Source organism: Notolepis coatsorum (genome assembly GCF_963971535.1).
Source record: "Notolepis coatsorum genome assembly, chromosome: 2".
NCBI classification, from domain to species: domain Eukaryota; kingdom Metazoa; phylum Chordata; class Actinopteri; order Aulopiformes; family Paralepididae; genus Notolepis; species Notolepis coatsorum.
In genome coordinates this window covers 177,981,163-178,005,609 of record NC_140166.1, presented here as the reverse complement: position 1 = coordinate 178,005,609, position 24,447 = coordinate 177,981,163, and the positions used below count along the sequence as shown (strand labels likewise).

The window sequence follows — 24,447 nt, the reverse complement described above, 5'->3', positions numbered from 1 at the left end:
TAAAGACTGCCTCCTTCTCTATGGACTTACATTTAGGGTGAGCGGGACAGTCACTATGTTTAATCCTGTACTTAATTGCTCTATCTTTGAAGAGAACAATTGTGGAATTCTCAACAAAATCATATCTAACAACAAACATCTTCTCAGATGGTCCTTTACATGAAAAAGTAGCTTACAGAATGGCAGTGTGATATTATTTCTATCACACCAGCAAGCCACAATAACTTGGTTAATTCATTACATTTGCTGCTAATCAATCTAATTAAATCAGATAAGAGGTTTCCTGTCAGCAATACACATTTAATCCTGTTTGATGAGGGACAGTATGTGAAAAGTAGGTTTGAGGTGGGCTCACCACCCCCTTTTCTCACCTATGATGATGGCCTTGCCATCTGTTGTTTCAAAACTTCCCTTGGTCTTCCCCTGGGGTGAGCCTACAATTGTATTATTATGATTATGCTTATTATTATTAATTATTAATAATAATTAATACATATCATTATTAATTATTAATAATAACCATAATAATAATAAGACACTTTATTTATTTAGCACTTGTCGAAACAGAGTTACAACGTGATTTACAGTGAATGTTCATAGACGTCCTGCATCTCACACATCGACCCTGTCATGTAGACCCACAGGTTTACTCCACACAGCGATAATGGACGCTAGATGACGCTGTTGGACCAATACCATTGTCAACCCTCAGAATGTTACCCATCTACTAAACACACACAGGTCTGCTATTGAATTTGAGAATAATGGATGAGTGGTTGAATATAGCCATATAGGTTAAACATTTATGGCATATGGACTATAGTTGGTATATTCAGGTTGAACTTCACCTGTAGGTAAAGGTTACATTTCTAAAAGACTTACATCATACATACACCATACTGTAAATATAGGCCTAACAACACCTGTTCCCATGCTGCAACAGCATTCGCTCAAAATGGTAGGCTGTCACAGAGGGGGATAAAACAGCAGGAAACAGCAGCAGCATCCTTTCACTCTAGATTGCCTAGTCGTCAGGGACACCATCAAGTCATAAATTTAACAACAGAATTCAGTCAATGGCTCTTATCTTGGATAAATATTTACTTCCAGGGTTACGGCCCGGGAACAGACAAAAGCATCGCTGTCTGTCCCCACCAGCTTCTTGCTGTTTCCAGAACTGAGGCCTTACCACATTCCTCTCATTAAAATAAACGTGCCATGCCAATTCTCAACATCAATTGCTCCCGCAGAGTAGGCATAAGAGTGATCATGTTGTGCAAAACCAGCTATCTGGGCCCGTGATAAAACTTGCCTCCACACAGAAGTAGCCCGGGGGGTTGCGTGACTTTGAAAGGGTGCTACTGCCCAAAGTGATAATTTGCAGGGCGCAACACAGTAAACAGCTACCAAAAGAGTACGAGGGGGATCCCCGCTCTTATAACAGAGACCAAGACACAAGATTTATGTACTGGTTAGATTTGCGGCACGTCTGATTTCTCAAAAGCACCACAGCATAATGCGAACTCACTAGACGTGATCAGTATAGAAGCATGCATTGTAGTGAATTGAATCTAAAAAGAAAACGTCTCGTTTGAAGATCTCCTATAGTAGAATTATCGGTTGTTCATTCATAAATAGAGATAATAGCCTACTGCCAATCAGCCCTGAGAGTGATTCTGGCTGGTTCCTGTTTTTTTTTTTTTTGGGCTGTGATGTGTAGGAGTGGGCTGGTTCCATAAAGCTATTAGGCTGCTTCTTATGTCTTCCTACAGAGAGCGCAGGGAAGAAGTGCGCACCAGTCTCAATAGCAGCCGCGCGGCAGGGGAGGGACGCGCTGCCAGGACGAGAGGATACCCGCTCCTCTACTTGAGACAAGTTAAATCCGCAAGAAACTGCCAACACGCTCCAGAGCTGCAGACCCTGCAGTCTAATCCCAATGATTGGCTACAACACCAGAACTGAATTAAAGGAACTATTGGACACTGAGGAGGACAACTTGAATTTTTGTTTTGTTTTTTCCCCAAAGTCGCAGTTCAGTTTGTTGTAGACTGTTTTCATTCTGCTTTCAAATACTGTTTTCACTGTGGTGACCTCCGAACTACCATCATCATCCCCGAGATAACTGTATATTTTCGTAATTTTTTTTTTAACCCGAAAGGTAAGCCTACTTCTTTATAACATTTCTTCTCTGCGTGAAGTGTTATATCAGCTATTCTATTTAACATGTGGCACACATGCAGATTAAAATAACTTCTGTCAAATCACAAGATTGGTAGGCAAAATGGGAAACAGCTTTTTCTAGTAATAAATATTTTCTAGCATCTAGATGTTTATGAACTTTCTATTTTGACATTGCGGCATTTGGTTCATGATGAAGCGCTTTTGGAAAACGCTGCAAATAAATACAGAATAGCACTCTCCGTATAAAGAAGGCTCGCCTTTGAAACGTCTGCCAGACAGATAAAGAGGGGAAGAGGTTTTGCGGTTTACAACTCCGGGAAGTTAAAAGTTTCAAACACATTTCAATCAAGCCCCGACTCGCATGCTCTTTTAATTTGGATCCCCCCATGCTGCTTGGCTGTATTTCACAGCACTGGGGCACGATGATGAATGTCGCGTAAAACCGATGAACTTTAGCCGGAGTTGAAAAGGACACGCGAAAGGGAGCGTCCGCGGGTTCGAGTCCCTGCTTTGTGCTTCGCTCATGAGGGTTCCCATGCTCTCAGGGGTGACGGAGGAGCGCCCCCCCCCAAAGCCGCCAGACGCGATTCATCAATATGCTCCCTCCTCGCCCCATTTATACGCTTTTGATTGTGGAGCCGCGGATACAAAAGTGTGACAGTGTGTTGTTGTTGCATGATTTCTGACTTCGGGTTCAATTATGATAGAGGTTATAGTTGGCCCTGTCATCCGCGACCGCAGACAGTTTATTGTATATAGTCTGCTTTATTATTATTATAATTTTTTAATTATGTTAGTTGTTGGTATTTATTCCTTTATGTGGAACAAACGGAGAGTAAGAATCCCACGTGTTGCATAGCAAATAAACGATCTGAATCTGAATCATGGCCCGTGGGGTTTACGCACCTGCAAGGACCGTTAGTGGTGTATAGGCGTAGGACCGACAAGTTTGTTTTTCTATCTAGTATAGTAGCCTAATAGTCTAGACAAAATTATATTCACACATCACTGCCATGTGAAATATATTTATCTCAATTGTCTTTTTGACGATTTTTCTCGAAATAAAAACGAGTCATGTAACTAAAACCTTTTTTAGGCGCGTTAACTTATCTGTATGATCTGTATAATGCGTTCAAGAAAGTGAACATGACTATGTGAAATAGTTGAGTTTTTCCACGGTGAGAGTGACCCATGTCCCCCCCCCCCTTTGAATCTCTTTAACGAGGGACAGACTCGGAATGGGAATTTGAATAACTGTATTTAGTAGCGGGGCGAAGCTACACTGCCTCCCGTCCCGTCTACTTTCTCAGGAGAATGAATCACGAACAAAAGTCTGAAAATGGGGAAGGTCTGCGTCGCATACCGTAACTAAACCGTGATTTGCATATGAAAACTCCGGCCTGAAAGAATTCCGCCAGTGTTGCTATAGCCATCTCTGCGTCCCGAGAAAGTGACAGGCTGCAGTGTATATACAGTCTCCTTCACGTCGCCTTTGTCGGGGGCTGGGTGTCACATTCAGAGTCATTGGTTGGAAGATTAAGGACACGGTGACACGTTTTTATTTCCTCGTTAAATTATTCATCATATCCACACCCACTACCGGTCCCTGGGACATTCACTCCGCAAAGCCTCTCATTATGCTCCCTCGGGTGGACACAAGCAGAGGCAGTGTCCTCAAGACTGGCCCGTCTTGTCCCCTAAAGAGGGGTTCAGTGCTCCCTCTGCCCGGCACAACATAATGGCTCATGATTGACTCATTTCCCACGATGCTGGTCTCTCTGCCCCAATCCTTGATGATGGGCAGTGGGTGGATGACTTTCCCATGATGGGGGGTACTATTCTGTCTTCTAATCTGTGTGTGATCATCCTCTCTCTCTCAGTCACAATGACAACAGGGGGAGAGCACATCAGTCAGAGAGGTACCCCCACCACCCTCCTTCATTTGAATGGCTCATTTGTACCGCATGTAATAGAAAGTGGCCCTTCGACCTGACCCGCTCCTCGGACGAACATTCCAGGATGCAGTGCTAACTGCAGCAGACCTTAGAGATGATGGACAATAAAAGCAGAGAGGCAGAGAAGGGAAACTAGGGCTCCCGCTCCTTCTCCCGGCACGCTGCGGTTCCCAACTATATCTCAGCGGTTTCTGATGATGTGAAGAATAGTGAAGGAACTCAAACTGTGAGTGATGTTGTGAATGGCGCAGAGACAGGTCTTGAGTGATGATTTAGTCTGGGGGGAGACACATTTCATGGTTTAGACACACGTTATGGATGCACACACTCACGCCCCCGCATTACGCACGCACACACACACACACACACACACACACACACACACACACACACACACACACACACACACACACACACACACACACGTACACACATCTTATACACAAACTATCTGCTGGATCTGAGCCCTTACCACAGTCTCTACCAATTCATTAATGAGCTGTTTGGCTCTCCAAGAACACCAGACCTGATTTGGTTTGGCCCGCAATGCAGACTATAGCCCACTGTAGGTCCAGGCTGTATGTGGTTCCACTGAAGAATCGAGCCCACACTCCTCTCATGGGAGAATTTTCTAGTGTGTGGACTCTCACTTTTCAGATTTTCGAGTGTTTTTCCTGTCCAGCGCCTGGTATTTATCTTTTTGGATGTGCATGCTTTTGTCCTATGTGGTTCCATCCCTCTGGCTCCCCGCCGCTGTTCTCCCATTGCTCACTCCACCCTCCGCGTTGGCCCCCGAAGTGACAGGGGGGGCGAGGGAGCCTTCGCTACCGAAGCCCTACTGTAAATCTGCCTTCGGAGCTCCCTTAATAAAGAAAACACACGGAGGCTCCAGGTCCCGTGTGTGAGCCCTGCCAGGCGTCTTGTTGGGTGGAATCTGAAATGTCTCTTTATTTGTGTTGAAATTAAAGTGTCTTTTATTCCCTCTGTTCCTGCTAATGAGCTCCATGTGGAAAGCAGGCAGGAGGTTTATGTGACTTGACAAGGAGCTGGAGGGAAGGAGAGACACTGGTTAAACAGAGTCGGTAGAGGGGTGGGGGGGTTAGGTCAGGGCTAGTCAGGTTGCTCAGACTCAGGCACGTGCACAGGGCGGATGTGCACACACACACACACACACACACATGGATGTTAGCTGATTTGGGGGTGGGAGGGAGTACTGATGGATGAGTGGTGTGGATAAGTTGCTCTGTTGTACTTGCATGTGTTCTGTCACTCAGAAATGTTTCTATGCATTCTATACATGTGCAAATCATCAGAGTGGTTCTTTCTTCACACAGCCTGCTGGAATACCTACTTTGTCAGTCACACACACACACACACACACACACACACACACACACACACACACACACACACACACACACACACACACACACACACTGAAAGCGAACACACAAACACAGCCTGCACATTGACCACTCATGTCATTTTCCCCCCATTTGATCGCTATGCACTTGTGTGCCACGTTAATCATTTTCCCAACGAGAGAGCAATGAGCTGGTGAAAAACAGTCTCTATGCATATTTTGTGAATTGTATTTCTTTATTTTGCTTTAATCTTCAATGGACTGATTGATGATTTTAATGGGCCCGTTGAGAGTAATGTCATTTAAAAGATTGCGTCCATCTGGGACATGTGGGGGACTCAGTGTGAACATAGCCTCTTGGCTTCGCATGAGATGTCTTGTAATAGCGCTGAATTGGGACTAGGGGTCAAAGCTGTTACAATAGAAACTTAAATAGAGGGAATGCCATTCTTAAACTAATAAACTATTGTAATCACACGCAAGAAAATGTGTACATTAGCGTTTCTATGTAATAACACATAACCCTTTCATGTGTGCCATCGCACGTGCAAGATGGAATTCCAAGGACTGAGCATTCTAATCACGATGCCCCAATGGACACCGTCCCACGAAGTTCCAAGAATTCCAAGATATAATTAAGAGAAACCAGTCCCACCAAACCTACACCTCAAAACGGGTTAATTGTAGTCAGAATAAGATATGAAGGTTGGTACTAGAACGACAAGCTACAGTGTAAAGAACACCATGCAATCGGCATGTAATAATATTACTTTAGAAATGTTTGGGTAACTTTGTAGTCAGTTTTTGAGAGTTTCTATTATTTCTATCGATGGAATTAAGTCTGCTGGTATTCCCCCTACCCAGCCCTCTGGTTTCCCCACTGAAAAATGCAATAATAATAATAATAATACCCCCCCCCCCCCCCCCAAAAAAAACAAAAACAAAGCTAGAATCCGAGTCAAACCGAAAAAACAAATGAATATATAAATAAATAAAAAAGAGGCAGCAAAACAAAGTTGACACGATTGTGGCCGACCTTGCCTTTAAATTATCCTGCCCCAAATTACCATCATAGATTCTCTTCGCTCTAATTAAACATTAGGCTTTATTTGTTCCAGATGCAGCTCTTTCTTGATGTTTTATTTTGGTAGGGGAGCTCCATGGCATGAGAGCGATGCAGAGGGCTGCGTACACGAGCGGAGCCGCTCCAGTCCATGTGACCGTGCTGGCTGGTCCAACGCAAACCACAGGGACCAGATACTAGAGCGAGCTCAACTGGTCTTAATATGCAGGTGTCATCTTTCAGGGAACACACGTACATCCTAGGTCTGGAACGCGGAACATAACGTTTAGTGGTAATGGTCCTTAGATTTGGGATGAAGAGAAAATATTGACTAGGTTTTGAAATCGGTTCTATTCCATCTGAGGAGCACATTGCACTGAGGAAGCACACACGCGTGCACACACACACGCACACACACACACACACACACACACACACACACACACACACACACACACACACACACACACACACACGGTACACATCAAGTACTTAATGGCCATGTCCAAAATCAGGCAGGCAAATGTTTAGCTGGTGATAAAGCACTTAAGAGTATAAATGATAGCAGACATCATATCTGATGACTTCAGTGTGGTGCCATTGCGTGGGCTTGATGAAGCAGTCGAGAGGGGGAGGGTGTCTCTTTGTGTCTGTGCCGTGTTTGGGGGGGGGGACGGACTGAGAGACAGCTCTGAACAGCTCAGTACATACCACCTTAGCGCTTGTCTCGTGTATTAATAGACATGTCTTTGTTCCGGCCGACATGCTTCTGAAGTGGAATGAGACAAGCCGAGGAGATAAGGATCTCCTCTCCCTGTGAGTCGAACCTCAAAGTACCACTTACAAGGCTTGCCTTTTTTTGCCCTCTTGATGTCTGCGAGGATGACGGCGGCGGAGGCCGGGCTTCAGACAAACAGGGGAGACGGAGACACTGACAGGAGCTGTCATGGGGGCTTTCTCTGGCCTGTGTTTCAGAGGAAGATACTGGAGTAATGAAGCCATGTTTGTAGCTGTGGTGGGGACTGGAGGCACATCCAGATCCGGCCTCTCTGGGATTCTGACTTATCTCCTTATGGGGCGGAGGAGGGAGGGAGGATGAGAATATCTGTTTGACAAGAGCGACAGGGAAAGGGAGGGATAGAGATTAATACGCGCGCACGTGTGAACGAGAGGAGAGAGATTAGCTATTTGTTGGGAGTGAGTGATCAAGGGCAAAGAAAAAAGAAGAGTGGAGAGGGTGAGAGGGGAAGGAGAGAGAGAGGTCATTAAAAGGACACTCTGTCTCTTGCAGTAAATGGCAGTAAAGTATCTGGCTAATCTGCCATCATTACTCTGATTAAATCACCAGGGATTTGGCTTTCCCATCAGCTGCAATCAATGTGGCCAAATCAATAGTCAGGGGATATGCGGGGCGGTTCTGAGGCCACGGCGAGCTGCGGTGAGCCTGGCCTGAGCCGGAGTTCTATATATCTTTGTATCTCAGTCTACACTGAAGAACATCATATAGCTAGCTACTAAATATTATGGCCTACCGAAACCTCTGGACAGTCTCTTTCTCCAGCTCCCCTCCTCCTCCTTCAAATCGTGTTTCTCTGACCTAAGGGAACTCTCCTCCCTCTCTCCTCTTGTTTTTCTACGTCTCTCCGCCCCCTCTCTCTCTCTCCGTGGCCTGGGTCCCCTCTTCACTTCCACATATCCCTCTTGTTGTCTGTCTTGCTGCTTTTCAGGGACGGGGCCCCCATTATTGTTCCATTCCGTTAATGAAAACTAAACCTAGGATGTTTTTGTAAACTGAAACAGGAATGGAAAAGGACAAACAGGAAACCTGACAAAAACTATAATGTCTTGTTTCCAAAGCTATCATAAATTGAGAATGAGCAGGTGATTTTCTGTCAGAGCCAAAATTACACTGGAAACCAATCACAAACTGATCTAATATCAATATAATACTCTTGAATTTGATAGGGTAATGTAATTCAACAAACTCTACAATCTGCACAGTGAAAATAGCTACTTTGGATTATTGTTGGTCCATGCCATCAAAATATGAAAAGTTAAAGCCACAATGTGTGTGTTTGAAATGTGCTGCAAAACATAATCTTAACGTAGACACACTGACTCACAGTCAGGGCCGGACTGGGGAAATAATTCATACCGGGAGATATAGTGCGAAATATAGCCCCAGTCAGGCTGCGTCTACCTTAATGATAAGCAAGCAGTGCAAAAATGCGGAAGCATTCGTCACCGCACGCCACTACGGTAAAGCGCCTTTCTTTTCAGGCCCGCTTTGGGAGCTGTTGCGCGGAAATAGGCTGTCTATTGCCATTCTCTTTGACAAACTCTAACCTTAACCAGCTCCTTAACAGCGCCTAAACTTAACCGTTCTAACCTTAACCAACTCCGAAACAATGCCTAACCTTAACCTTAACCTTAACCATGCCTAACCTTAACCGGCGAAAGAATACATGTTAAAAAAAAAATCACGTTAAAAAAAAAATATTCGATGGGATTCGAACTCGCCAGCAAACGAGCCATAGGATCCACAGCCATGTAGTCTTGCCAATTGAGCTATTACTAGATACTGAATAAGGGGCGGTGACTTATATATATTGAGCTCCGCTCGTGTCGAACCAAGGCGGGATCTCATGCGCATGCGCGGGCACCTCGCGCGAGCACGCCGGCGCACGCACGCACCTGAGCGAGCACGCCGCCGCCGGTGCACGCACGGGCGCTGGGCGGCGGAAAATGAAAGGCGCATTATCGCACGACACTACGGTAGAATGCTTCCGCATTCTTGCACTGCTTGCTTATCATTAAGGAAAACGCAGTCAGGCTACTTTTTAAGCAGGGGGTCTGGGGTCCCCCACCAGGATTTTAGATTTTTTTTGTTACAAAGACTTAATTTCCTGCATTCTGGTGAATTTTAGTGCATGTGAATCACAAACTAATGAGCCAACAATTGCTTAGTACAATGTACTGTTATGATGAACCTCAAATAAAACTGTTGTGGCACTAGCAATGCTACTCTCTCCACCTTCAAAAAGAAAAAAGCAAGAGCACAACATATTTTTCTATTTACTATTATAATACAGTTAACCACTCTCTCCACCTATTCAAACAGAGCAAGAGCACAATACCATATTCACTTTACTGATGCACTACCCATCAACAGTTAAAATGTACACAAACATTAAATAACCTTTCATTACAATACTATAATAACAGTAGCCACTGCCAGAATAGTGACACATGTATCGCGTGTGGTGAGCACACGCATGCATGCACAACGAAGACAGAAGATTGCGTTGTCTCAATCATTTTAACTATAAAATTTGGTCAAAGTTCACTGACTGAAATTTCCAACAAAAAGCATCACTTGTCAAATAATATTGACCACATTAACTAGACTAGATGTTTTTGAGGAAATTAGAAAGGGAACAACAACTTAACCCTTGTGTCTGATCAGATTCTTATTTTTTTGATAACTTTGCAGTGATTATGTTTGTAGCCAATATATGTGGCAAAGGTGTGTAATCTTTGAATTATCTTGGAATTATTTTGACTTTCTCTTTCATAAATTGTTTATTCAACTTCAGCCCAGATCATAACCACCACATATTGTTTTTTGTAATGTCAGATTTAACAACTCCTTTCAGAAAAGTGGGAGTATTTCATTTTAATCTGAAGTTGAATAAAATATTTATGGAAAATGAAGTGGGAAATTATTTCAACATATAATCTTTTTATGGCGTTTTTCAATTTAGTCCCCTAATATGGTAAGAGTATAACACTTTAGTTTTCAGACACAAGGGTTAAATTATTTATTTGTTTCTTGGCAGATTTAACATTGGGCTTTTGACAGGGGAGATGATGCACGTTAGCTAGCTAACATCCACATGTTTATTTTTATCACTGACTAACCTGCTGGTTCCTTGACCTTGGTGCAAGAAAACATTTGATAAATGTTGCCGGGTTTAGCAGCATCTCCTGTAAGGGCCTTTCTTTTTCTTTGTTTTATCCCTCTCTCCTCCACCCTTTCTCTTTCTTCCACTGTCCATCTTGACATCAACGTTAATTGACTTTCGCTCTACTGTATCTCTCCCGAGTCCCTCACTACCTGGCTCACTGCCTGGCTGTTATTCTGCAGAGTGGCATCTGCCATTCCATTCGCCGCCTCCGCTGTCAATCAGTTGTATCACCTGGTCCCGCCTCCACCAATCACAAGCGGCAGCACCGCTCCATTTGTGTGTGTGATCCGCGAGAGGAAGAGAGTCAGATAGTTCTCCAACTCTGTCGCAGACAGTGAAATCCTGGTTGTTCCCCACCAACCTAGGTTATCTAACTATCGCACCGCCACAACTAGAAACAATGGCCTGGCAAAAAATAATAATTTGATAATAAAAAATATATATATAATTTTCTTTTTATATAATTCTTTTTTTATCTGTGCAGGCCAGGCCACGGGAAAACTCCCGGTGCTCCCGATGGCCAGTCCGGGCCTGCTCACAGTCAACTGTGAGCGAGATTCATTGACCAGAGTAGCAGCAGCGCAGAGATATTCCATTCTAAAGTTTCCAATCAGAGAAGCTCAAAGGGTATTTCGTTGGATTTTGACTTGCATCAACTAAATATACGTGACTAGAAAATATCAACACGTGAAGTCTATGACATTTGCGATGACACATACTCTGGTTGTAACTAGGGATGCTCGATATTGGCTTTTTTACCGATACCGATATTGTCCAACTCTTAATTTCCGATACCGATATCATCCGATATCAACCGATATCAACCGATACCGATATATGCAGGGTTTCCCCCCCCAAAAATCGGAATAATTTCAGGTAATTAACATTACATATCTCTTGTTGTGGAATTAACACAACATTATGCATACCTTTGACAATAAATAAAATCAGAATTTGTTCTTACTTGCCTGGGTAAATAAAGGTTATAGAAATGTAAAAAAAAGAAAAAATAATTGAAAACCGATACCGATATTTTCCGATATCACATTTTAATGCCGATATCGGCCGATAATATCGGTAGGCCGATAATATCGGACATCCCTAGTTGTAACCTATACTGTAAGCGAATGAGAGCTAAGTGGGTTTTATCTGTGTGTGTTCCAGGATGAGGCTGTGCAGGGGAGCCGGGGAATGGAGCGTGGCTCTGCTCGTTTTATTGGGTCTGGGGACCGTGGCCCAGAAACTTCCCACGCGGGACGAAGGTCTCTTCCAGATGCAGATCAGAGACAAGGCGCTGTTCCACGACTCCTCCGTCATACCAGACGGAGCCGAGATCAACAGCTACCTGTTCAGGGACACGCCGAAACGGTAAGGCCCCAAGATGACGACTAATTATGATATGCCACTTAAACTTTCACCCACCTTTTCTTGATCTTGGTAATACAAATTTGTAGTAGGGATACACAAACCTGACCTTCAGGCCTGGGTATCGGCCGATACAGAGTACCGATCAGATCTATTACTTTTAATGAACAGTATAGACTTGGACCATCATATTGGGGTCATTGGGGACAAAGAATATTGATATATAATAATTATAGAGAGTTAACGTGTCAAAAATGGAGCAAAACAACAATTTGCTTTGATTTCTGCCATGTTACACGTGTTTCTTGGTATCGGATTTGAGTATTTTAGTAAATTCTCCGATAACGATATTCTGGTCCCCGGGGCGTGGCCCACGCCTATGTCTGCTCCCGGCCGCCATTGGGGGGGAAGGACAACGGGATGGGTCAAGCATAGAGAGGCATTTCATCTGCGACCCAATGCATCTGTGTGTGTTCCTGTGTGTCGCCCATCTCGCATTTATGTGTTCATCTGCATGACAAATAAAGACTTCCTTCTTCTTCTATTTTAACCTGGTATTGGACCGATATCAATCGATATCGATATCGATATCTGTGCATCCCTAATTTGTAGTGTGCATTATACTAAGTTGTATCTGGCTACATGTAATTCTAGTTTAACGAAATAAGATATTTTCAAGATAATTAAATGTACATTATTTCAAGTATACAATAACGTTTTGTCTATTTTGGTGGTTATTCACCTTATTTTTAATCACCCGACTATAGTTGACCCAGGCTTTTTATTCACCACTAGATCACTGATTATGATTATTTTGTACAGAAGATCTACTTTTCTAATCTAATCTAATTACCACGAAGGCCTGAGATCTGGTTCTGTAGTAGAAACCGCTGGTTTCCGAGCAACACACACTTTGCACATGTCTGTCGAATAAGCCATAATACTCAGACAGGAAAGACATTAAAGCCGTTTACGGCTCCGTATACCTCAAATGGATCGGAAACGTGGGATGGCGCCCTGTAACGTGAACTATAATGTTGATGTGGGAATACATAATTGATGAGAAAGTCGTGCTTGTGTAATTGACTGTGTGTCAGCTTGGGGAGGCCAAGGTCATATTGGCACTCAGAGAGAGAGAGAAAAGCATAATATCTCAGCGAGGACAAACACTTGAGCAGGGAATGTACCCGTATACATCAAGGTTGGAAATGTACTTTGTCTGTAGTTTTTTTTTTTTTTGCCCTTGTAGAACTGATCTGCCCTACAGAGGCAACCAACTGTGTGAGCAGTGTAACTGAGAAAAATTACCTCAAAGTTTATCTCCTGTCCCATCAAAAGTATTTCTGATATAAAAGTAGAAGTACAGTGGTATATTATGTACTAATGATATACTATGTACTTTTGTACCAACTATACCCTTGGAGGGACAGGAGATACACTTTGAAGTAATTATTCCCTGAATCACTTCTCATACAGTTACTGCCTTTGTAGGGCATTGTTGTTTTTTATATACTTATTATGTGATCCCTTTACATAAAGAAGGTGATACTCTGGTAAACAATCAACTTCAGTCTTTTCTTTCAGCATTACATCCAATGTGAAATCACAGCACTATTTCAGCTATTACATTAGTTACAAATAATATAGTATCTGTATTAGATACAAATAAACACTGTGCTACTCTTTTTGTGGATCTGTCCAAATCTTTTGATACAGTTGATCACCCTTTGCTCTTATGAAAACGATAATATTGGTTTAGGTAGAAAGGCTTGTGATTGGTTTCAGAATTTATTGTTTGAGAGGCGACAGTGTGTGAAATCGGGAAGTGCCAAGTTTTTGCCGGTAACAAAGGGTGTTCCGCAAGGGTACATTTTGGGTCCTGTCATTTTCACCATTTATATTAATATTGTCATTGAATGGTTGTCAAGTCCATCTTCATGCTGATGACATTGTTGTGTATTGTATTGCGGATTCTGTACAACTGGCCATTGAGAACTTGCAACTTTATTTTAAAGCTCTTCGGGAATCTCTTATTAATCTTAAACTTGTACTTAATGCAAATATAACAAAGTTCATACTGTTTATTAGGGCCATACATATTTATTATAATGGTGTGCATCAATGTAAATGCATCTAACATTGAGAGAGTTACTGAATATAAATATCTTGGCATCTGGTTTGATGAGACATTTACATTTTAAATACAATCTTGCCAGCAAACTGCAAACATAATTGAACCAGCTTCCCTATGATTAGTAGGAAAAATATTGTTGAAGCAGTATTCCTATCAGTGTTGGATTATGGAGATGTAATTAATAGAAATGCTGCTCCTTCCACTCTTAAACCTCTAGACACGGTCTATCATTCTGCCCTCAGATGTATTACTGGTGGTAGATGGTGCTCACCACTGCATCCAGTATGATAACGTGGGTTGGTCTTCTCTGGCAGAGAGGCAAAATAAACATTGGTGTCTGTTTCATGGCTGTTGCCGGGAAACCTTATATCAGAATGTTGCTAGATTGGAACTATAGACAGTATATAGTATGTAACCGTTTTAACTGATTCTTCCTTATTTTTCTTCATCTGTGTTCTATCCTACTTATTCAATGTGTAACTGTTTTACAGATTTTCTTTCCTCATATTCATCTGTGTTTTGACTATTCATTTCAATTTGCTTGTAATCTCGACATCATTGCAAACTAAGGCAACCCTCAAAGATTTCTGAGTATAAATAAATGTTGAATAAATGAATGAATTACCAAACCAGTGATATGGGTAACATTTAACTTTAGGGACCGCACATAATGATTAAGAAGCTAGACACTAATGAGGAACTATATAAGTGTAGGAACAAATATGATTTGATGGTTAAGTTTCATAATCAGAGGTAAGCAGTTAGAAAATGGAGGATTTGAGGCAAAGTAGAAGAAGCCATTCTGGAATTGGGACATCCGTTTTGAAGCTTAGGTAACTGAACAGCTAATCAACAGTTTGTTAAGACATAGTTCCTCATTAGTTCCTATAGGAACCTAATTGTTATTATTGTGCCCTCTAAAGCCTTACCAGACAGTACATCAGTGCTGTGCTGTACGTATCAGCCCTCCTCACACACCTATTCATTTTCCAGGTACTATTTTGTGGTGGAGGAAGACAACACGCCCTTGTCTGTCACCGTGACGCCCTGTGATGCTCCGCTGGAATGGAAGCTCACGCTGCAGGAGCTGCCAGAAGAAAGGAGTGGGGAAGCATCAGGTAAATGAGAAGGAAAAAAGAGAAAGAAAAAAGGTGTGTGTGTGTGAAGGGGTTAATTACACGCTATGCAAAATATCACAGTAATTGACATACTCAGTCATGCTAGGAAACCTGTGTTGTGGTGGTTAATAATTAACTCTCAGAGTCGTGATGTCTGGTCTGGGCCACTTTAGATGTCTGGCTTGACCAACCTGACGTCTGTAATCTTAGAGAAGGGCACGCACGTACGCACACAGACACACACACACACGTACGTGCACAGACACAGGCACACACAGACACGCATGCACACACACACACACACACAGACACACACACACACACACACACACACACACACACACACGCACACACACAGTCTACACTGACTCAAATCTATTACATTGTTTTTACTTTAACTCAACCCCTGCTGTTCTTTCTTTCTTTCTTTCTTTCTTTCTTTCTTTCTTTCTTTCTTTCTTTCTTTCTTTCTTTCTTTCTTTCTTTCTTTCTTTCTTTCTTTCTTTCTTTCTTTCTTTCTTTCTTTCTTTCCCACACTCTTTTTCAAGTTTGCACACCCCTTTCACTCACCATCTGGACAGTATCTTTTAAAACACCAGAAATGAGATCCAAACCCACCAAAGGCATATAGTGGTGGTTTTACAGCAGCCATATGTGTGACGTGAGCATACATATGAATGTGAATACGTATGTGTGTGTGTTTGTGTGTGTGTGCAGTGCACACGTGTGTCCATGTGCATGCACATGTGTGTTTGAGCTTATGTCAGAGCACATAAGTGATAATTCCCTGTTGAGATCTTACATAAAATGATTGATCAGGTAATGATATTGTTGAAGACATGCACCTTGAGTTAATCGAAAATGATTTAGCACTAGAAGATAGAAGCATGTTGAAAATAGAGGGAACAGAGTAAATACATTAGAATAATAATGTGCCAGATACATACAGTACAACTATCAATATACAAAATAAAGTAGGAGCACACTGTGGAAGCACAGCCTCAGACAGGGCGGGTGGTGCAGTGTTTAGCACTCTTGCCTCACAGCAACAAGGTCCTGGGTTCAAACCCCAGCAGGGGGGGCTTTCTGTGTGGAGTTTACATGTTCTCCCTGTGTTTCCGTGGGTTTCCTCCGGTTACTCCGGTTTCTCCCACACCATATAAAGACATGCATTCTAGGTATATACTCCTGCCGTTGCCCTTGACCAGGGTACTGGCGTTACAACTGGAGTTGGTCCCCGGGCGCTGCACTGTGGCTGCCCACTGCTGCTAAATGGTTAGGATGGGTCAAATGCAGAGGACACATTTCCCCAAGGGGATTAATAAAAGTATAATTTAACTTATTATAACTACTTAACTTTAAATCACTACCACTGATGGAAGCTTGACTGCACCCAGGTGGAACGACAAAGCACCAGGCAGCCTTACAGGGAACCATAATCCCACAATGCACCACTCCTCTGTCTCCTCCCGTGTTTGCTTCTCTCTTTGCTAAATCTCTCGACTGGGAGCTGATCTTTTGAGCATTAATTTTTAGTACACTGCTGAGCACACTCTCTGGTTGACAAACATAATATTATGGTTTCCCGCTCAGTTGAAGTAAGACCCGGGGCTGACTCCCTCATGTAGAGGCTACAAGGCGCCTCTTTGTAGCACAGCTTCCCAGGAAAGGCCAAGTGAATACCAGGCTGTGATCTTTGGGGATGTTTGGAGTGAAAACATGGCTGCCGGCTCGTGAGGGGCTAATCGCCTGTGAGGCTTAGGGAGCTTCACCATGACCTCACCAGCACCAACACATTAAAAGGGTCGTTTTTAAGCATCTGTGGAAATTATTTTCTCATTTCAGTTCAAATGAAAAAGGAGGGGAAAAAACATAGGAAACGTTTTTCAATAAACATACCAGTGGCGATATTCATCATCCCTGTCGTGTTTGCACTCCTATGAAAGAAACTCATGTTGTGTCTCGTGTTTGTCTTCCAGGTGAGCCCGAACCATTGGACCAGCAGAAACAACAGGTGACGGTGGACGAGGGGACGGAGCTGTTCACCTACAAGGGCAATGATGTGGAGTCCTACGTGGCCACCAGCACCTCCTCCGGCCTGTACCAACTGGAGCTGCTCTCCACAGAGAAAGACAGCAACTTCAAGGTGTACGCCACCACCACTCCGGAGTCCGACCAGCCCTACCCCGAGCTGCCCTATGACCCCCGGGTGGACGTGACCGCGCTGGGACGCACCACTGTTACTCTGGCCTGGAAGCCCACCCCCACGGGCTCTCTGATGGGCCAGCCCATCCAGTACTGCGTGGTCATTAACAAGGAGCACAATTTCAAGAGTATGTGCGCCGCCGAGGCTAAGATCAACGCTGACGATGCTTTCATGTTGGCTCCAAAGCCCGGCAGGGACTTCAGCCCCTTCGACTTTGCCCACTTTGGCTTTGTCCCCTCCAACAACGACTTTGGCAAAGAACGGGGCGGCTTTATGAGCAACAAGATCTCGCGGGCCTACACGGCTAAGCCCAAAGCATCAGACATCCAGAAGTTGTGTATCGGAAATAAGAACATCTTCACAGTGTCAGAGCTGAAACCGGACACTCAGTACTACTTCGACGTGTTTGCCGTGAACACCGCCACCAACACCAGCACGGCGTACGTGGGCACGTTCGCTCGCACCAAAGAGGAGGCTCGACAGAAGACGGTGGAGCTGAAGGACGGAAAGGTGTCGGACGTCTTCATCAAGAGGAAGGGCAGCAAATTCCTGCGCTTTTCTCCAGTCTCTTCCCACCAGAGGGTCACTCTTTTTGTCCACACATGCCTGGATGCTGTGCAAGTGCAGGTGAGGCGTGACGACAAGCTGGTGCTCTCCCAGAATGTGGAGGGGGTACGGCAGTTCCAGCTGCGGGGAAAGCCAAAGGCCAAGTACCAGATTCGCCTGCGAGGCAGCCGGAAAGGGGCCTCAACACTGAAGGTTCTAGCCACCACACGGCCCAGCAGCAAACAGCCATTCCCCTCACTCCCAGAGGACACACGCATTAAGGCTTTTGACAAACTGCGCACCTGCACCTCCGCCACCGTGGCCTGGCTGGGTACGCAGGACCGCAACAAGTACTGTGTTTACCGCAAGGAGGTGGCCGAGACCTACGGCGAGGAGCAGCGACGCCGGGAACAAAACCAGTGTGCCGGGCCAGAGACCCGCAGGAAGTCAGAGAAGGTTCTCTGCAAGTTCTTCCACAGCCCTAACCTGCAGAAGGCTGTCACCACAGAAACCATCACGGGTCTGGAGCCAGGCAAGACCTACCTGCTGGACGTTTACGTGGTGGGCCACAGTGGTCACTCAGTCAAATACCAGAGCAAACTGGTGAAAACAAGGAAATACTGCTAAAAAGACTCTGCAAAGAATAAATCTATTATAAATATATATATATTAAAAAAAAAAGTTTATTTAACTCTAAGTGATATTCTACTAAGGAGTGTATACAGACTGACTACTCACACAGCTGATGGGCCTGTGGCAGAGACTGAACTGTTTGTAGAGAGAGATATCCACCTGTATATTTATGTTTACATTTCACCGTGGTACGCGTGGGCGACCTATAGAGAGAGGCGCTCTGCTGCCAGGCTTGTGGCCTCCGCATCCTGTTGGCAACGGGGAGGCAGAACTTCAAAGAAGATCATTTCTCATCCTGTGCGTTTCTTTGTCGCTGCATGACTTACGCTTCGTCGTTCCGTTTTGTCACATCCGTTCGTCACCTTTCTGTTCCAATTCCTGTTCGACCCGCGTGAGATACAGTAGCTACAGTACCAGCCATGTATAGTTCTCTCAGTGCATATTCAGTTACATGTTTTTTTAGGAGAGATTTAAATTATTTTATACTTTTTTTTTTTTGCTCTCTTTTCATTTTTGTTTCGTTTTGTTTTTATCAATGATGTTTAATTGCTGTTACGAGGAAATTCCAGTTCTATGAGGAAATTGTGGTAGTTGGAGACATTCCCCTTGTGTATCTCAGCCAGTGTTTGGCTCTAGAGCCCCGTCTGTAAATGTGGTCTGTGTATTATCACTGTATCAACTGTGTGTGTCACATGTACAGAGTTGTCCTGCCAATATTCATGTACATAAACACTAAATATAGAACCAGTAATCCCTGTGTCACCCTGGGTGTCATGTTCTTGTGCCAGGCAGTTAACCGCAACATCAATGGCTCCAAAGATGAAAGGACGCGCCGCACCACGTCGTCGGCAGATCAAAACCTCATATCTCCAATAAAGTCTTGTCTCTTTCTGAGAGTTTACGAAAAAAAACACCCTTGTTTTAAGATGAACACTTGTTCGCTTTTGGAACTACGCATTGGGGTTCTGAATGGGTTTCCATGACAGGTGATTCAATTTACGTGGCACATTAAAGGGGCACTTCACCAAAAAACAATGCTGATTTATTTTGTATATGATCTCACATACGTCCAAAAACTCAACAATTTTGTGCACATTTATTTAGTTTGACAGTTATTGAGAGTAAATTAGTTTGAATATGGCCCCCAGTAGTGATGTCATCAGGGACATTGAATCCTTGTGCTGTGTTAATTACGGTTTAGTGTTTCTGGATGTGGGTGAGATTATGTGCAAAATAAATCAGCATTGTTTTTTTGGTGAAGTGCCCCTTTAAGGACTGTTGAAAAACCTTATTTTTTTAAAGAAACTCTAAAATTGGAGTTGAGAGGTTTTGATCTGTCAACAGCGATATTGTGTTTATAGGTTTTACAGGGTTCTACATTATGTTCACATAAGCATAACTTGATACTGGGGATGATAATCTGATCCCTGGAATGATTTGTGGATTTACAAGGGGGAAGACAGGATTAATTATTCTATGGAATGTTCTATAAGGACTTGAGATTACCTCATACACTAGGTGTCAAATTGTTTCAACAGTAGCGTGGCTAAACTTCATGCCTCTACAAAGTGGACCATCTGTTACACTAGTGTTTGCAATCAGTTTCTTATACATAAAAAAGTGCAATTTAGCATCATTATGGGTTTTTTGAGTTAGCATCCTTTTTGGTGCAATTTGGAAGCCCTTTCTTTTATTGTGGAGCCTTTTTCAGAGGTCTTGTGTGCATGGTTCTGACTAATACCTCACGCACAAGAAAATAGAAACAACAATTTAGTTAATCTAAGTTGATCATATATTTTAAATTAACCCTTTAGTTTACACTAACTATTCTGTTCTGGTTTTTAACCCACAACATTCTCATCATCCACACAGGATGTCATATAGCAGCGTTGGATGGTGTGTGTAGTTTTGATGAACTAATCCTTTCTTGTTCTGATGAAGGTCTCCATGACTGAAATGTCATGCTATTAACTTTATTACAATTAATTATAACCCTTTTATTAACCTTTTAACTTTATGAAAATAAATATTTAATGTAGAGAATGTTGCATTAACTTCTCTGAAGGAACCTTTGAAATACACAATTTTTATTTTTTTACGGCTTTCGATGATTAGCTCTTAAAATACATTGTCATGAATCAACAATGATTATGAAAATCCATTGGGAAATAAAAGGAATGCGGAAAAGTTCATTGTGAAACCTGGTATCCTCACGGTCCCTGTCTCTCTCGCAGAAATTATTCTCTAGATGAAAAAAGGTTATAAGCAGAACCATACCACATCAATAAGATCCCTTTTGGAACCCCTCTACTTTAACATTTGCGTCAGAGAAACGAGTGACTTCCAATACTATTGAACCACCACAAATAACCGTGGGGCAGGCCCGGCTGCACATCAACATACTGTACATATCCACACGTTCCAAATAAGGTACAGGTCCGTCTCAGGTGAACGGAAAAGCCCTATCTTCTCTCGATTCACCGGCACAGCTCACTCACTGTCAATAACATGGTTCTGGTTCACGGGAAGCACAGCGAGGCTCCACCTGGCTCCCATTAACCTGCTGCTGCCCTGGAATAATGTGGAGGGGATCCCAGGGAGCGCTGGGAGTGTCATCGATAGCCCCGGAAAGTGGCACTAATAAATTGGGTCGTCAGGGATGGGCTCTGCTCGAGGGTCGCTCCTCTGCCTCATGAATATGATCTGTGTGTCGTGGCTTTTTTTCACGGGGGCCCAAGAATCCCTTTGCTCTCCATTCAGTCACAGCAGTGGTACAAGCCTGAAAAAAATAATAAACACTCACACACTTTCCTTCATACTTCAGGAGGTCTATTGAGGAGCACACGCTATCCACGGACACATGCACACACACCATTTGAGTGCGTGCGCACACATCCAAACACACACACCTACACACACACACACACACACACACACGTGCATGCAAGTAGTGCGTCCACAGACACAAACCACCCACACACACACAGAACACTGAAACCTCTATCCGAGAACTAACCATCTAGAGAGCGTTTTATGTTTATCTTTTGCACGGTAACGATTCCAGCGCTTTGATCTGTGAGGTTTGTATATACTATGTGTGCATGTGCTGCAGAGTGAGGAGTGGAGACAGACATCTCGGGGCTCTGCGGATGAGTGGTAGAGTGGTCAGATCCGCGCACGGAAGGACCTGGCTTTGATTCCTGTTAAAGGGAAAATCCACCAAAAAATTCAAATGCATGTGTTTAATTTCTCTAACACTGTACAGCTCAGTTTCCGATTTGTGAATGTGAACTAGTCTCTCCTTAAATGGATGGTAAATGGACTGCATTTATATAGCACTTTTATCCAAAGCACTTTGCAACGTATGCCTCACATTCACCCATTCACTCACACATTCACACACAGACTGTGCCATGCAAGGTGCCAACCTGCTCAACGGGAGCAGTTAGGGATTAAGTGTCTTGCTTACGTCAACACGCTGCCAGGAGGATCCGGAATCACACCGGGAACCACCAGAGTACTAGACGACCGCTCTACCTCCTGAGCCACTGTCGCACCAACTGAAGCCAAACCGGAGAGACAAGACTCTAGTGATGATATCATCAAGAGACAAATCTTGGAGCTGCTCCGTAGACGGTGAATAGTGTAAAAACTCAACTGTGACAGTCAGCACCCACTGTGATTTTACTGGGATATATGGGTACATTTTCTGATTCAGAGCTGTAAGCCATACATTTAAATGAAATGAAATTTAAATTAACTCAGTTGGATGTAATAGCTCAAACAAAACAAATATGAGCCCACATTTCGGTCACTAATTCATTGTCAGTGGACCAACTCACAAAAGTACCATTTGACAAGATCGCAAACTACAGTCTTGGCGCTTCCAGCATTAGTACTGTAAGACACGTCGTTGTCTATGTTTATAGATATTGATTTAACTGTCCAAGATCACTGGAATAGCATACTGTAAATCCTGTTTTAGGATGGATTTTCTCTTTCAGGGTTAGCTGGACTGCCTAGCCCCCAAATTCACTATGGTGGTGTCGGAAGTTGGAGTGAGCCATCCTGTCTGAAAGAAGGCAAAAGTACAATAATTAAACTGCACGATGTTCAGTAGCACCTCATCAAACGAGATTAAGATTAATGTAGATAAACCGTGGTTCGCTGTCAAAGTGGTTGGAAAGTCATGTCTTAAATACAACCCGCTCAAGACGGACAGTGTCTAAGCAGGGCTTTGTAAAGTCAGCATTGTGTGAGTGTGAGTGTTTTTGTGTGTCTCTATGTGTGAAATGTACTTTGTACATATTCGGTCCATTCTGCAGCCTGACTCAAAGCCGAGTGACACTTTTGGAGAGAGCGTGTGAAAAAGAGACAGAGGTTAGAATGGCAGGTATATGCATCTGAACGGAGAGCCAGACCGACACATGCCACCAAACACACAGCCAACTATAGGGTTGGCTTTCGTTAGTTACAAGTTAGTCAAAATACCTGTATCTCGTTAAAGGGGGCACTTCACCAAAAGAACAACGCTGATTTATCTTGCACATAATCTCACACGCATTCCAAAAGCTATAAACAGTTTTGCACACATTCATTTTGTTTGACAGGGGGGAACATTTGTTTGAATATGGCCACCAGTGATGAATCTGTGTGTTGTGTTAATTACAGCTCAATTAAATGATAAGGTAGCAGTCCCTATCAGACAAGGTAATGCTATTTTTTCATCTACATCATTTCATGATGCTTTAATTAACACAACAAAAGGATTCAGTGTCCCCGATGACATCACTAAATGAATGTGTTTAGAGTTTTTGGATGTGTGTGAGATTATGTGCAAAATAGATCTGAATTGTTTTTTCAGATCCTTTAAGCTCTAGGTCTAATGAATCCTCTTATCAATTCACCCCCTCCCCCCTTTCTCTCTCTCTTCTGCAACTACTCTCTGGGGCAGCGTGGCTCAGGGGTAGAGCGGGGCGTCCAATGATCGAAGGGTTGGTGGTTCGAATCCCGCTCAAGCCCATGTCCATCCCATTGCCGTTGTGTCCTTGGGCAAGACACTTAACCTACTTGCCTCGTATGAATGTGTATGCATGTGAATGAATGTTGGTGGTGGTCGGAGGGGCCGTAGGCGTTGATTATTCGCCACGCTTCCGTGAGTCTGCCTCAGGGCAGCTCTGGCTGCAATTGTAGCTTACCACCACCGGTATGACTGTGTATGAACGAATAATGGACTCTGTGAAGCGCTCTGAGTCAGAGCAACAGTCAGTCAGAGAAGAGCGCTATATAAATCCAATCCATTATTATTATTATTATTATTACTCTCAACCTCAACCTCTGTAAAAATTAGGATATCTATGATTTTGTTGTGTTACAACATTCTTTACCTAGGAAATTGTGTTATTTCTCCCAAATAATTACCTAAAAATCCCATTTCGACATTTTGGATTTGAAAGGGATCTGGATTTGTAGCAGCAGATGCAATACTGGATTCAGATTTTATAAAAATGCTTTCAATCTTCAAACCATATATATGTATATATACAGTATATAGCTCGTATATAGAATACGAACATAGCAGGGAGTTTTGAGAGTAATTCCCTTGGCAGAGAAAGCGGTGAAACTTTACACTCTCTTGTGACGATGAAAAGCTAAATGCAGAAAGTACAGTATAAGGGTCCTGGCGCCTATAGGACGATACCAGGGAATGGTTATAAGTCAAGATGTTCAGCCCTGTATTAGGGCCATACTTCTACATCTCCAAAATCAACACCATATAATGGTTATGATGCCCCCAGCTCGTATATCTCACACGGTACATATACTGTACATACAGGCACAGACACACACCCAACCATGCACGTACAAACACACAGGCGCGTGCAACAGACACACACAGACACACACAGCCCCTG

The 24,447-nt window shown here is 43.3% G+C and overlaps 1 protein-coding gene across 1 annotated transcript; it reads left to right on the top strand.

The window, feature by feature from the left end:
• The first annotated feature begins 1,787 nt into the window (after positions 1-1,787).
• Positions 1,788-19,606, top strand: ndnf (neuron-derived neurotrophic factor). Its single transcript, XM_084307845.1, has 4 exons — positions 1,788-2,158; positions 11,695-11,898; positions 15,023-15,147; positions 17,127-19,606. The coding sequence occupies exons 2-4, from the start codon at positions 11,696-11,698 to the stop codon at positions 18,524-18,526; spliced, it is 1,728 nt and encodes a 575-aa protein (XP_084163971.1). The 5' UTR covers positions 1,788-2,158; position 11,695; the 3' UTR covers positions 18,527-19,606.
• Positions 19,607-24,447: the final 4,841 nt, after the last annotated feature.